We start from the raw sequence: 13,970 nt of genomic DNA, 5'->3' as shown, positions 1-13,970 counted from the left end.
AAGATCAGTGGTTCAGACTCACCAGCTGCTCCTTGGAAGCCCTTCACAGGGTTGCTATGGGTCAGGAAGAAACTGGAGGAATCTGAGACGAGGTCCTTGACCATGCTTTACGTTTAGAACGGAATTCACCCTTGTGGGCCACTTTCAGCCAAGCAGTAGATAGGTGGGTATTAGGGGGTCAACAAGGTATGCTCACCATGGACTGGTCAGCCATTCAGGACCATAAGAGCAACATGACAAGTGATAGGAAGGAGGGGGGTAGAAAATGAAAATAAGAACCACAGTGGGGAATTGGGGTAACTGTTGATAATGGATGGAATTGCGGTCATTGAGAAGAAACAAAGTACATGATTTGTTGACTGTAAAACTGATGATCCTCTCTGTAAACCTTCATTCGATGCACAATAGAAAGTTAAAAAACAAAAACAAAAAAACTTAAGCTCTTTAAAAAAAAAAAAAAAAAAAAAAAAGGGTAGCCTGAAGTTTCCATGTGCTACCTAGGCTTTTTACAACTCTGGTTTCCCTGGTCTTTCACCTTTTGGTAAAAGAAATGCTATGGTTCCTAGCATTTCTCTTCGAATCCAATCTTATAACATTTTCCTTTTGTTTATTCCATTCCAGCATTTGAAATGCAGAGTGTGCTATTCTTTTTTGAGTGTTTCCCTTGTCTGTACTGATCATTTTCCATGTTTGAGATCTTATGCTAAAGCAGGCTGACTGCTTTTACCCTGGAATAATCAGGCTTTAAAATAAAAGCCAAAAATAAAATAAGAAGAACAATGATATCTTGTAAGTGAAGTAGAGAATATTCAGGGCAAAGAAAACAGACAACCGTGAATGATCAAAATCAAATCCAATGACATTGAGTGGATTCTGACTCATATCAAATCTATATAGGGTTTCTGAGATTAAGTCTTTTCAGGAGTGGAAAGCCTCATCTTTTCAAAAACTGGCTGGTGGGTTTGAATGTGGACTTTGTAGTTAGCAGTCCAGTGCTTATCCTAAAATGCCATTAGGACTCCTTAGAGAAAGAGGAGGAGGGAACCATGAAAGTAACCTGAGTGAGAGGACAAAGTATTATAATGCAGCCTTGGTTATACTTAATCTCACCCCAGGTATGTATCTATTTTTAAAGCATCCTTTGTGGGACAGCCTGGAGTGAGTATCTTATTAAGAAATTAAAACAAAATAATAAAAAACCACTGTTTTCTGTGAATGTTGTTGTTAAGTGCTGTCAAGTGGGTTCTGATCCATAGGGATTTCCAAGGAGCAACTGGTGAGCTTGAACTGCTCACATTACAGTTCAAATAACTTTGCATTGCAGCGCATTAACTCACAGCACCACAGCAGGATTTAGAGTTCTACTTTTAAATTTCATATTCCCATTATTTTATTATCACTTAACTTTGTAACTCTTTTCTAAAACTGAGTGACTTTAATTTCTATACTTTCTTTTCCCACAGCATGTTAAATTTAATTATACTGGATAACTATTGTGACCTCCCTAGAAAGGAGCACCCCTCCTTTGAGTAATAGCATTTCCATCTTGTAGGTTTTAAAGGAGTCTTGCTTTATACATTGTAAAATGGATTTTAATAGCCGTATAAATACAAAGAATTTGTGGGCCCTCCACACCCTGCTTTCCGTTTTAGCTATAGTATAAATCGAGCTTCTAAAATTTATTTCAAATAGAGAAAGTTTAATTTGACTGACCTCACAAAGCTACTCCTTTCTGTAGGGAGAGTTGTCCAATGCCAGGGTACTTAGGAGAAACTAGGACAAAACTAACCCTTACCCAACCAGTCCTAAGGAGCTCTGGTAGCGTAGTGGTTACGAATCGGGCTGCGAACCTTAAGGTCAGTGGTTTGAAACTACCAGCCACTCCGCGGGAGAAAGATAAGGCTTTCTACTCCCGTAAAGATTTACACCCTTGGAAACCCTGTACAGGGTCGCTATGGGTCGGACCCGACTCGATGGCACTTAACAACAACAACAACCCAACCAGTCCTAGCTAAGGTTACATGTTCTGCCTGCCGCAGCCTGGTCAAGTGTGTACTGTGTCAGTTACACAGCTTCCTTCACTTGCAGCCTGTGTTTGCTCCCTCATGATACAGTGGAAAAGGGCCCCTGTCACTTCTGTTTCAAAAAGACCAGATCGAATGAGCCAGGACCTCTGACAAAATAGAAAACAAGCTGCCATTATAGTTCTAGATGTGGGATGGTGAGATGGTTAGGCCTGAATGTTGGGCAGGAAAAAAAAGTATCTATGGGTAGCTGCCATTGTTATGCCAATTAGAAGTTTTCGGTTGATGCCATCTGTCTTTTCTTTCTTTCTTTAAGTAGCTGTGTGTTTAGGAATTTATTTATTTACCTCTTCATGGGCTGCACATCTCTTTCTGAGTTGCCTGTGTTAGTAACTGAGCTGGGGTGAAAACTGAGGTAAGGCAACCCTAATGTTAAAAATGGAAAGACCTGTGAAATTTGGGAACCTTCAGAGAGACAGTTTTAGAGTCACTGCCTAAATATTGAAATGCCACCATTTGTTGTTTGGGGGGATGTGGAGCTAAATTGAGAATGGGAGCACCACATCTGCCTTGCTTACTAAGTATATCCATCTCTACTGCTCACCCATAATAGAATTGTTATGTGTTACAGTCACTATTCATGGTTTTAGCAACAGTTTCAAGGAGGAGAGAATGAGACAGCCTACATTCCCCTGTCCTTCCTAACATCTTTCCCGGTAGGCTCCAGTTCATTGTTGTCATTGTGGTGCTTTGTTTTTTATTTTTTTAACTAAAAAATAAAAAATAAAAACAAAGCAAAAATCAAAGGTCAGAAAATTGAAGACATTTCCTTTCCCTGAAACAGGAAGCAGGATGTTACTATTCCATTTTATTCTATGACAAATTACAATTCCGAGTTAGTTAAAAATGTTTACCTGTGCCTCCTAATGAATGTCTCCAGGAGCCAAGGATTTTGTAAAGTCCTTCACCCCAATGAGGTTAGGTAGCACACTTTGCTGTGTTGTACAAGTGTGGTAAGTTACTGGTGGCTAGTTCCTTTTTCCACTCACTACTCTTTTGAAATTAGTTTAGACCGCTGCTTCCTTTGGCACATGGAAACTGTGCTGGAAACCAAGGTCAACAACCCAAGTTCGTACTTCCAGAAACATATGCAGCCCACATGAGGAGAACATTTTTTGCTTCAGGTAGTTTCAGGCTTTGGGAGTCCTCAAAAATGCATTGCAGGGAGGAGTTTGGAGGATGTGAAACAAGTTGGTATTTCTTCTGCTCCGTTAGCCACTGCTGTCTTCATGGATCTGACACTGTATTTATCTGACAGTGCATTTAGTACTGCTTCGCCAGGGAAAATCACACAAAACAAGCCTGGTGCATCAGCACTTTCATTGTGTGCTAGGCTGAACCTCCCTTCATATGGTCATATCCCCCTTTCAACCCCTAATTCCGTCTTCTTCCCCCTGTCTTGCCTGTCTATATCTGTGGCACTTACTGTGTGTGTCTCTGAGCTCCTGTTTGCACTTTGTGTTTTTTTGTGGGGCCCAGGAAACTAAAGCTGTGTGTATTTGTGGATCAGACAAGTGCAGCAAGTTTAATATCACTGGCTTTGGAAGGGGGAGAGTGAGGTGATGGCTGCATTTAAGTTGGATTTCCTTCCAGAAATGATGGTGGATCATTGCTCTTTGAATTCCAGTTCCATGTAAGTATTTTTGTTGTCTCATTTTTATAATAAGTGGAGGCATTGGCCTGTTTTCTTTTGTTATTTGATGAAGCTGATGAGGGAAGTAAAACATGGGTGAGGAAGCTAAAATCTAGATTCTCTCAAGCCATTATGGTTTTTATTGTACCATGGTTCTGTCTCATGTCTGCTAGTTTCCTTGATGCTGTAACTGAGTTCTTTCCATAAGGGTGCACTTGGTATTTGACCAGCAACACAATTAGCTCAAGAGTGCTAGTTCCAGTCCTTTCAAGCTGTAGTGTTTTCCATATGATAATAGATTCCAAGGTATTTTCTTAACTGTAGCTTTTTTGCTTAGCATTGAGTATACAAGGAAGGTTTTTCTTTCTCTCTTCTCATACTGAAGAGGAGACTGGTAGCTAGATGTACTTAGGATTGTGTACAGTGTTCTGTATTGACATGCAAAGCGTAACCCTGAACTTTGATGTTTTCCCCAATCTACTTGGAAATGCAACTCAGCACATGATTTAAGGAACATTAGGTGGCTCCAAAAACAAAACTGGATCAATCTTGATAGGCAATTTGCCCAAATAAATTTTGGAAGGACACATCTGCACTTCCAGATTAAAGTTGCTTTAACCAGTCTAACTATGCTTCAAAGTATCTTGGGACCTCAAATGAGTCTTATTCAAAGCCAGGACTATTAAATGGTGGGCTGTACCCTAGATGACAGGTGTTAGTGTAAGCCTTTGAATTCAGGCCTCCATGTGCAAATCAGTCCGTCCTGAGATTAAGGGTGGTGGTGGTGGTGGTGGTAATGTGCCGGGGAGTCGATTCTGACTCATAGCGACCCTGTACAGGGTTTCAGAGGCTGTAAATCTTTTCAGGAGCAGAAAGTCTCATCTTTGCCCCGTGGAACTGCAAGCAGTTTGAAACTACCAGCTGTTCCATGGGAGAAAGATGAGATTAGGTGTAACAAGTGTACCCCTAATAGCTGATACCCAGCAACTCATTGTGGAATAGTTTTGGGGTCCTCAAAGTTAGCCGGCTTCTTCTTTTGAGATGTATCATGTAATCCCCCAAAGAATGGCAATTCAGATACACCTTTTTATGAGGGTTCTTTACAACTGAAGTTTTATTTTACTATTGTTGTTTTTAAGTACTGTCTAGTTGATTTCGTCTCATAGCTACCCTCTATAGGGTTTCCAAGAAGTGGTTGGTGGGTTTGAACTGCTGACCTTCAGTTAACAGTCCATAACATGAAATTACAGTGAATACCATCTTAAAGATTAATACATAATAAAGATATCCCCATGTCCCATATATATGAGCCCTGCAAATAAGATTTTGTGGTTTAAATTATCTTTCATTGTAACATTTGTAGCATTTTCTCTCTATTCTTTGCCCCACTGCCCAGTGTGGCTAACCCTTAGACACAAAAACATTTCCTCAGCATATTTTCTCATTTTAAGCGGTTGTATTAAATATTCAATGAAGTGTGGACAGTAAACCACTTATGAAAGTCACCTGGAGCATAAAAACACAGTTTTCTGGATGCATGTCTAGAAATTCTTATGCTACAAGGATCTGTATTTTAGTAAGTGTTTTATGTGGAGTTTTTTTCCACCCTGTTTTTTAGTAAGCCATAATTTCCATCCCCCGCAGTCCCCAAACAGCTCCTATAAACTACAAATCTACTTTTGTCTCTGGTCATTTACATATTCTAGATACATTTTATGAGTGTGATGATACACTTTTGTGTCTGCATTATTTCACTTTTCATAACGTTTTCATTCATGTGGTAGCATGTATCAGAACTTCATTTCTCTTTATATTTGACTAATATGCCATTGTATGTGTATGCCACGCTTGGCTTATTGTTGGACACTTCCCTATACAGGGTCTCTATGAGTTGGAATTAACTCTGTGGCATTTAATAGTAGCAACAACAGGGACAACTGAATGGCCTGGGGGTGCAGTGTTTAGAAACCAAAAGGTTGGCAGTTCAAACCTTCCAGCTCTCTGTGTGAGAAAGATGTAGCAATGTGCTTTTGTAAAGATTTATAGTCTTAGAAACTTTATGGGGGTAGTCCTACTGCGCCCTATAGTTGTTGCTATGAGTTGGAATTTATTCATTTGCAGTGGACAAGGACAGTTGATATCACCCTTGGGTATATGCTCCTTATTTTTCCTCACATTCAAGTTCTTGGGGCCACTCCCATGGGTTTCATATGCCAAAACACTACATGGTGGCTATGTGCCGTGGAGTTGGTTCCAACTCATAGAGACACTGCATAGGGTTTCCAAGGCTGTAAATCTTTACAGGAGCAGAAAGCCTTGTCTTTCTCCTGTGGAACAACTGGTGGTTTCAAACTGCTGACCTTGAGGATAGCAACCTGACTAGTTATCCACGAGAAACTGAGAAGAAGAAAGTTCTTGCGAACGATGTGTATTGCTACTTTTTCTCCTTGAATTCTCAGTAGAGGAGCTCTAAAAAAGTCTGGGACCTGGGTTTTAATTCCTACACCTATTGGTAAAGAGTTTCATTGATTCTATTCTCTGATCAGTCATCAACTTCCATTGGTACCTCTTGTTTTGTTCACACCCTAGGATGTGGGTGTTTTCCAGGGGTTGTGTCTCAGATCTCTTCCTTTACTTAAGGGAACACTGATGTGCTTCTCTGATTCTTGGATCTTTATAATTATCTCTTCCCGCCTCCCTCTTCCAATATCTCCTGAACTCTACTTATCCTGAGCCTGCCCCTTAAGTTTCTCAGCATTGCCTAGCATCAACCCTAACCTCTTAGGAGCTAGTTAATGCTAAAGCCTCCTGATCTCACTTTGTTTCAGATTATTGCTAGGCATCTTTTTTTTTTTTAAATAGCCATAGGCAAAGAAGTTATAATTTATTACACATATTTGAGGGTGCACAATTTAATTCAGAGCATCTAACATTTTCAGTTTTCCCATTTTCTGTTTGAATAACTGCATCTTGGTCCATGTACAGATTCCTCGTGAGCACAATTAAGTGTTCTGGAATACTCATACTTTGCAGTGTTGTCCATAGCTTGTCATAATCCACACAATCGAAAGTCTTTGCATAGTCAATAAAGTACAGGCAAACTTCTTTCTGGTGTTTTCTGCTTTCAGCCAAGATCCATCAGACATCAGCAATGATATCCCTAATTCCATGTCCTCGTCTGAATCTGGCTAGAACCTGTGAAGTTCTCTGTCAATGTATGGTTGCTGCTGTTTCTGTATTACCTTTAGTAAAACTTTTATTCACATGGGATATCAAAGAGATTGTCCGATGGTTTGTAGATTTCATCGGACAATCTCTTTGATATCCCATGTGAATTGTGATCATGAGGAATCTGTACATGGATCAAAACACATGTCTGATGACTTCCACATTCCTCTCTTTGGAATGGTCACAAATACGCATCTCTTCTGATCAGTCAGCCAGATAGTTGTCTTCCAAATTTCTTGGCAGAGATGAGTGAGTGCCCCCTGTGCCACCTCACTTTCTTGAAAGATTTCAATTTTTATTCCATCAATTCCTGGTGCCTTGTTCTTTGCCGGTTCCCTCAATGCACCTTGGACTTCTTCCTTCAATATCACTGACTCTTGATCATATGCTGGCCAAGCATCTTTTAAATGACAAATCTGATCATTTTCTTGCCTTAAAATCTTGGAATAAAGTCCAATTCCATCATTATAACAGGAAAAGTCCTTCACAGTGTCTTTCCAATCCACTTCTTAATTCTCATTAATTTTCTCATGGTTTCTTTTTTCTAATATGTTTTTTGTTTTTATATATCCTAATTTTCTCAAGTTCTTCTTCTACCATTCTGATACCGTCTCACTCTTCTCTCCCCTCCGTTATAAGTACTTACCATTGCTCCATTGCCCCTTATTCAGGCCAGGCTCCCATCCTTCCATGTTATATAGCACTTTCCATTTGCTTAAAAAAGAATTGGTCAATGTCCAGTCATTTCAAGAGATAGTATATGATCAAGAACAAGTTATAATGAAGCAGACGTCCCAGCTGACTGAAAGCATTGCAAAAAACAAAGCTCCCGAATTGACATAACACCAACTGAAGTGTTTTAACAAATGGATGCTATGCTGGAAGTACTCACTTATCTATGCCAAGAAATTTGGAAGACTGCTATTGACTGGAAGAGATCCATATTTGTGTCCATTCCAAAGAAAGGCAAAATACAACAGAATGCAGAAATTGTCAAACAGTATCATATCACACACAAGTAAAGTTGTGCTGAAGATAATTAAAAATTATTGTAGCACTACATCAGAAGGGAACTGCCAGAATTCAAGCTAGATTAAGAGGAGGGCACGGATTGAGGCATATTACTAACACCATATGGAGCTTGGGCGAAAGCAGAGAATACTGGAATGATGTTTACTTGTGTTTTATTGACTACTCAAAGGCATTCGACAGTGTGGATCTTAAGAAACTATGAATAACATTGCAAAAAAAATGATTATTTCAGAACACTAAATTGTGCTCATGTGAAACTTTACACAGACCAAGAGGCAATTATTCAGACAGAAAATGGGATAGTACATGGTTTAAAATCAGGAAAGATGTGTGTCAGAATTGTATTGTTTCACCATACATAGGCTGAACAAATAGTACGAAAATGGGATTTGGTGAAGAAGAAAGCAGCATCAGGATTGGAGAAAGAAAGGCTCATTAACAGCCTGTGGTATACAGATGACACACCTTGCTTGTTGAAAGTGAAGAGGATTTGAAGCACTTCCTGATGAAGATCAAAGACTTCAGCTTTAAGTATGGATTGCACCTTAACATAAAGAAAACAAAAATCTCTTTTAAAGTGTTAAAAAGGAAAGATGTCATTTTGAGGACTATTGGTATTTTCAATTACCTCATATGCATGTGAAATCTGGAAAATGAATAATGAAGACCTAAGAAGAATTGATGCCTTTGAACATGGTGTTAACAAAGAATATACCATCGACTGGAAGCAGAATGCTCAAATTTGTATTGAAAGAAGTACACCCAGAATGTTCCTTAGAAGTGAGAATGGTAAAGTTTGTCTCTTGTACTTTGGACATATTATCAGGAGGAACTAGTTCCTGGGGAAGGACATCATGCTTAATAGAGGGTCAGTGAAAAAGTAATGGCCCTCACTGAGGTGATTGACCTAGTGATGGCAACAGTGGGCTTCACAGCTCTCCTAGCAGTATTTAATTTTATTCTACATCGGGTTGTTAGGAGTCAGAACCAACTTGTCAGCATCTAAAAGCTATAATGATTCTTTATGGGAGCAGATCGCCAGGTCTTTTCTTTCAGGGAGCCTCTAGGTGTGTTCCAGCCGCTGACTTACTGGTTTGCCTGCTTAACCACTGCATCACCCTGAATAACTGCTGGTCTACTTTTTGTCTTTAGATTAGCTAATTCTGGGCATTCATATAAAGGAAGTCAAACATTGTGGCCTTCTTTCATTTAGCATAATCTTGTCAAGGTTCATTTATGTTGTAGCATGACCTCTGCTATTTCTTGCCACAGCCTATCATTTTGTTGTCTTAATTCACACTGTAGTTATAACTTTGCTGCTTCTGACTTCACCACTACCTGCCTGTTTCTATTAGCCAGTTCCTGTTTCTGCAGAACATAGCACTTTCTGTGATGATGAAACTGTTCAGTATTTCTGCTGTCCAATGTAGTAGCCACCAGTCACATCCACATGGAGCAGGTGTGACTGGGAAACATTTTTATTTTGAAAATTTTCCTCATGTTGTAGAGAACACAGCAGTTGACAGTTTCAAAAGTTTTTATGTGTACAATCCATCCAAATCAGTTCCATATGAATCATGTTGTGTGATCATGGATCTGACTTTTCAAAATTAAATTTAAATAGCCATATGTGGCTAGTGACTCTTATGTCACTAAGTGCAGGTATAGAGAAACACAGGTGGCCAGTTCTGTTTCTTTTGTTTTTGTATGTTGACTTTCTGCTTTAGGCATAGATCATGAGTCTTGGGTTTCTGGCCAGCCACTGAATTGACTTGCCATTGGGTAAGACTAGACCCGTGCCCCACCCCCACCCCCCCTATAGTTTGCTTGGGCCAGAGGTTGGGGAAGTATTGCCTTAGGTTATCTTTGCAGTAGGTCCTGGGATTTTTTGAGGCAGTTTTGAGATGAGAAAGAGAAGAAAGAATTTAAGAATTTTCAAGAAATAAATGCTTGCAAGAACTATTCCCACCCCTCCACACAAAGGGTAGACAGGGATGGGCAACTTGGACATTGGCTACCCAAAATGGGGGGAGGGATACAAAGGTAAGAAGTGACTGGCTTACAAGCTTTCAAGAGGGAACCTAGATCCAAAGGGCGTGGATCCAGTGATTCGTATCCAGCCTGTCCAGGAAGAGCTGATGAAACGAAATACAGATGGGTCTCTTGTGATGCAGTAGTGAATAATTGTTATCAGGACTGATTGTGAGGGTTGGAAATCTAAAGGTGGACATTTTGTAGCATGGAGGGAAGTGATTAACTTTTCAGTCTAGGAGCAGAGGACCCTGGGACCATCAATGGAGAAGAGTGGAGAGCAGTATCCTACCCAGAGAAGCAATGAGGCCTGAGATGGAGGCAGAGAAGATGACGTCAAGAGATGGTGTGGCTGGGGACTTGGGATCCCAAGATGGAAAGGGGCTGAGGACTGTGGTGGGGGGATGGTACAGGCTTACAGGGTAACACCCTTTGGTTGGGTGAGGATGCATGGACGGGATGGTAACTATGCCAACGAAACGATAGATGATAGAATGAATGTAAAACTAATGTTCTCCCATGTAGACTATCACACAATTCACAATAAAACATTTATTAAAAAAATGTTAAAAAAGAAATAAATGCTTTGAAAATAAAGCTCTTTGTTGTTCCCACCCTTGTTTCTCTTCCCTATTGGTTGCCTGTTCTAGTTTCTCTGTCTTGTTTCATCAAAGATTAAGTTAGTCAAAGCAGCCTTTAGCTGTGATTTCTCATAGTTGCTTTTTCTTATTGGGTAACCTCTTTGGGTCATATCTGCTCTTATTGCTTCTGCTGCCTGAACCAGAAACAAGAGGTGGGTGACACCGTGCTTTCCCCCTGAAACTCTCTCTCCTTCCTTATGTCCTCCTTTCCCTTTGCAGGGCTTGGTTTTTCTCTTTCACTCCATTCCCAACTTACCTCTTGGGAATGACAGCACCTCTCAGGTGGTGACTGAGTTCATTGGATCTTGAATGGGCTTAATAAACATGAGGGGCGGACTTCAAAAGGTTCATGGCAATATTTCATTATCTTTGGATTTCATTTTCCCCTTCATATATCTAATTCACAGTCATTGACCCTGAGGAGCCTCTCTTTACTGGGGAGGTAAGGCACAGATTTGAGAATGGATTTAGTGATCTATGACCTAGTCATATCACAGTGGGAGTCTTCTCTCCAGGTGGCTTTTTTAATGTAGTGGTTACTTCTTTGAACGTTAAAGTCACTGTGCATACTGTGGGGGGAGGTGGGTGGATGGAGGAGTATTGCTTCTCATCTCTTCAAACATAGTGCAGTTACTGGGAAAGGTTGTAACTTTTTTTTAACGTATATCTAAGTACATGACAGAGTCCTGGTGTGGCACTGTGGGTTAATAATGCGCCAGACTGCGAAGCCTTTTGGAACTGTAAGGTTGGCGGTTCAAGCTCACCACCTGCTCCTTGGATACCCTATACAGGGTCGCTGTTGGTCAAAACTGACTCAAGGACATTAACAACAACAAGAAGTACAAGTGGGGTTTATTTCTGAGGAGTGGCTGGTAAGCTTGAACCACCAACCTGTGGTTCAAACTGACTTTGCAGTCCAGTGCATTAACCCACAGTGCCATACCAGGACTACCTGGTGGTGGTGGTGGTGGTTATGTGCCGTTGAGTTACTTCCGACTCATAGCGACCCTGTACAGGGTTTCCAGGGCTGTAAATCTTTATAGGAGCAGAAAGCCTCGTCTTTCTTCCGTGGAACAGCTGATAGTTTCAAACTGCTGACCTTAAGGTTCGCGGCCCAATTCATAACCACTATGCTGCCAGAGCTCCTTAGGACTACCTGATTGTTGTTGTTGTTTAGTGCCGTCGAGTTGGTTCTGACTCATAGCAACCCTGTACAGGGTTTCCAAGGCTGTAAATCTTTACAGGAGCAGAAAGTCTCATCTTTCTCCCGCAGAACAGCTGGTAGTTTCCAACTGCTGACCTTGCAGCTCGCAGCCTGATTTGTAACCACTGTGTTACCAGAGCTCCTTAGGACTACCTGATAGAGCCGTGTAAATTTCTGTCTTCATGAATTCCAAGGAAATACCTCATGCTTTTGTCATTCACCAGTGTATGCCACACTGTACATAGTGCCCAGCCTGTATAAGTGTACAGTAAATCAGAGGTAGGAAAATGTCCCTGTAGAACTCCAGTTGTGTGATGTCCACAGCATCTAGAACCTGCTCTGAGAATTTGCTGTGCTCTGTGCAGTACCCTGTCCTTCCCCCTGCTCTTGCTGATAACTTTTGTAAAATACAAGTTATTAGAAAAATAAAATAGTCATGTATGAGCTTGTATTTTGTATTCTCTTTTTTATTCTTGTTGATTGAGAAGATATAAAATTTACTTGGTACAGAAGTTGATAAAGGCTTAGACTAATGCTACTCTAGGAGACTGAGTTGGTGTACTTGGGGGAAGGGAGCTTATGGAGTAGTTGGACATGAAGTGGAATAAGACTTGGAGAGTACAAGAGAGCTTTAATCATCATTTAATTCTGTTTTCCATGAACTTTTTGAAGCTCCCTCATAAAAAAAGGAAAAAGACTATCTTGGATCGCCACTGAATTTTTGGCTAAACTAGAATCCACATATATTGACTGCCTTTATACATCTGTAATAGAGAATGATGTAGAAAATTTAGAATTGGCACACAAACACAGACGGAAGGGACAAGCTGGGAGCAGTTTCACCCATGTTGTACAAGTTAATAAACCCCTGCCTCTTTCAGAAATTGCTGTCAGCTTCCATATCATCAAAGCATATTTTGAGCACTGCTGGGGCTCTGTGTTAACCCTTCCTAGAATAGAAATATGATTAAAGATTAGCAACATTTTAATAAAATGGTATTAAAGCTGGTAATTAAAGTTGTTGGGGGCAGATTCTAGGGAGTGATACCCATTGTCTAACTAGTCACAGGACTTTTTTATCCTGGTATTGTAGTTTCTGTTGGCACATTAGAATTAGGCTTCCAAAAGCAGCTATAACATTATAGTTTTGCAAGGACCTGACACAGATGGTTTTAAATTAGTAGATTAAAGGAATACCAATGAAACAATGCATTCCAAACACTTTAACGAAACAAAGGATGGTAGATTGATCCCGTGGAAGTCAAATGATCATTGTTGTTGTTGTTGTTATGTGCCGTGGGGAGGCTGTAAATCTTTACTGGAACAGAAAGCCTCATCTTTCTCCCGCGAAATAGCTGGTAGTTTCGAACTGCTGTCCCTGAGGTTAGCAGCCCAATTTCGTAACCACTACGCTACCAGAGCTCCTTAGGAGAGGATATAGCTCTTCTCAAATTTGAGAGCCCTTTTTGTGCACAGGAGCCCTGGTAGCACAGTGGATTATGAGCTGGGCTGCTAACCTGAACGGTCAGCAGTGGGAGAAAGATGAGGCTTTCTGCTCCCATAAAGACTTACAGTCTTGGAAACCTGAACAGCACTGGACTGTTAACCACAAGGTTAGGGGTTCAGTCCCACCAGATGCTATTGGAAACCCTATACAGTGTTGTTATGAGTCAGAACCTACTTGATGGTACACAACAGAGTCACCAAAGGTGAGGTGAAAATAGCCCCTGTAATATGCAGTTTTAAGAGAGTTAGCTATTAAAAGAGAGTCTGTTGAATACTTTAATGGATTTTGCATTCTGAAGGCTCTTCAAAAACTGTTTAAAAGATAGCAGCAAAGAAATAAATGATTATTTTCCCTGTAAAGAAAATGAACATTCTATTTATGGTTGGATGTTTAGAACATAAGGCACTTTAGTGGCACAGAGGATGTCATAGACCAAGAGGTAGTCGTTTGAACAGAACAAGGGATTAGTGAATGATATAAAATCAGGAAAGATGTACATTAGGGCTGTATTCTTTTACCGTACTTATTTGATCTGCATGTTGTTGTTGTCAGGTGCCATCGAGTCGGAACCGACTCATAGCGACCCCATGCACAGCAGAACGAAACAATG

At 40.5% G+C, this 13,970-nt stretch overlaps 1 protein-coding gene across 3 annotated transcripts in view; it reads left to right on the top strand.

The window, feature by feature from the left end:
* CELF1 (CUGBP, Elav-like family member 1) overlaps positions 1-13,970 on the top strand; it is a 104,079-nt gene that overhangs the window by 63,319 nt on the left and 26,790 nt on the right. The window contains exon 1 of one of the 3 annotated variants that reach the window (XM_006865095.1): positions 3,570-3,717. The exons of 1 other annotated variant lie outside the window; for it this stretch is intronic. In XM_006865095.1, the coding sequence (XP_006865157.1) occupies positions 3,647-3,717 (71 nt within the window). In that variant the 5' untranslated portion in view covers positions 3,570-3,646. Of the gene's footprint in view, positions 1-3,569; positions 3,718-13,970 lie in introns of those variants that run through there. One more of the 3 variants, XM_006865094.1, reaches the window with a different exon arrangement.

The sequence above is a fragment of the Chrysochloris asiatica genome, unplaced genomic scaffold (genome assembly GCF_000296735.1).
Source record: "Chrysochloris asiatica unplaced genomic scaffold, ChrAsi1.0 scaffold00075, whole genome shotgun sequence".
NCBI classification, from domain to species: Eukaryota; Metazoa; Chordata; class Mammalia; order Afrosoricida; family Chrysochloridae; genus Chrysochloris; species Chrysochloris asiatica.
Note: the sequence above shows the minus strand (reverse complement) of the source record. Positions and strands in the feature narration are given on the sequence as shown.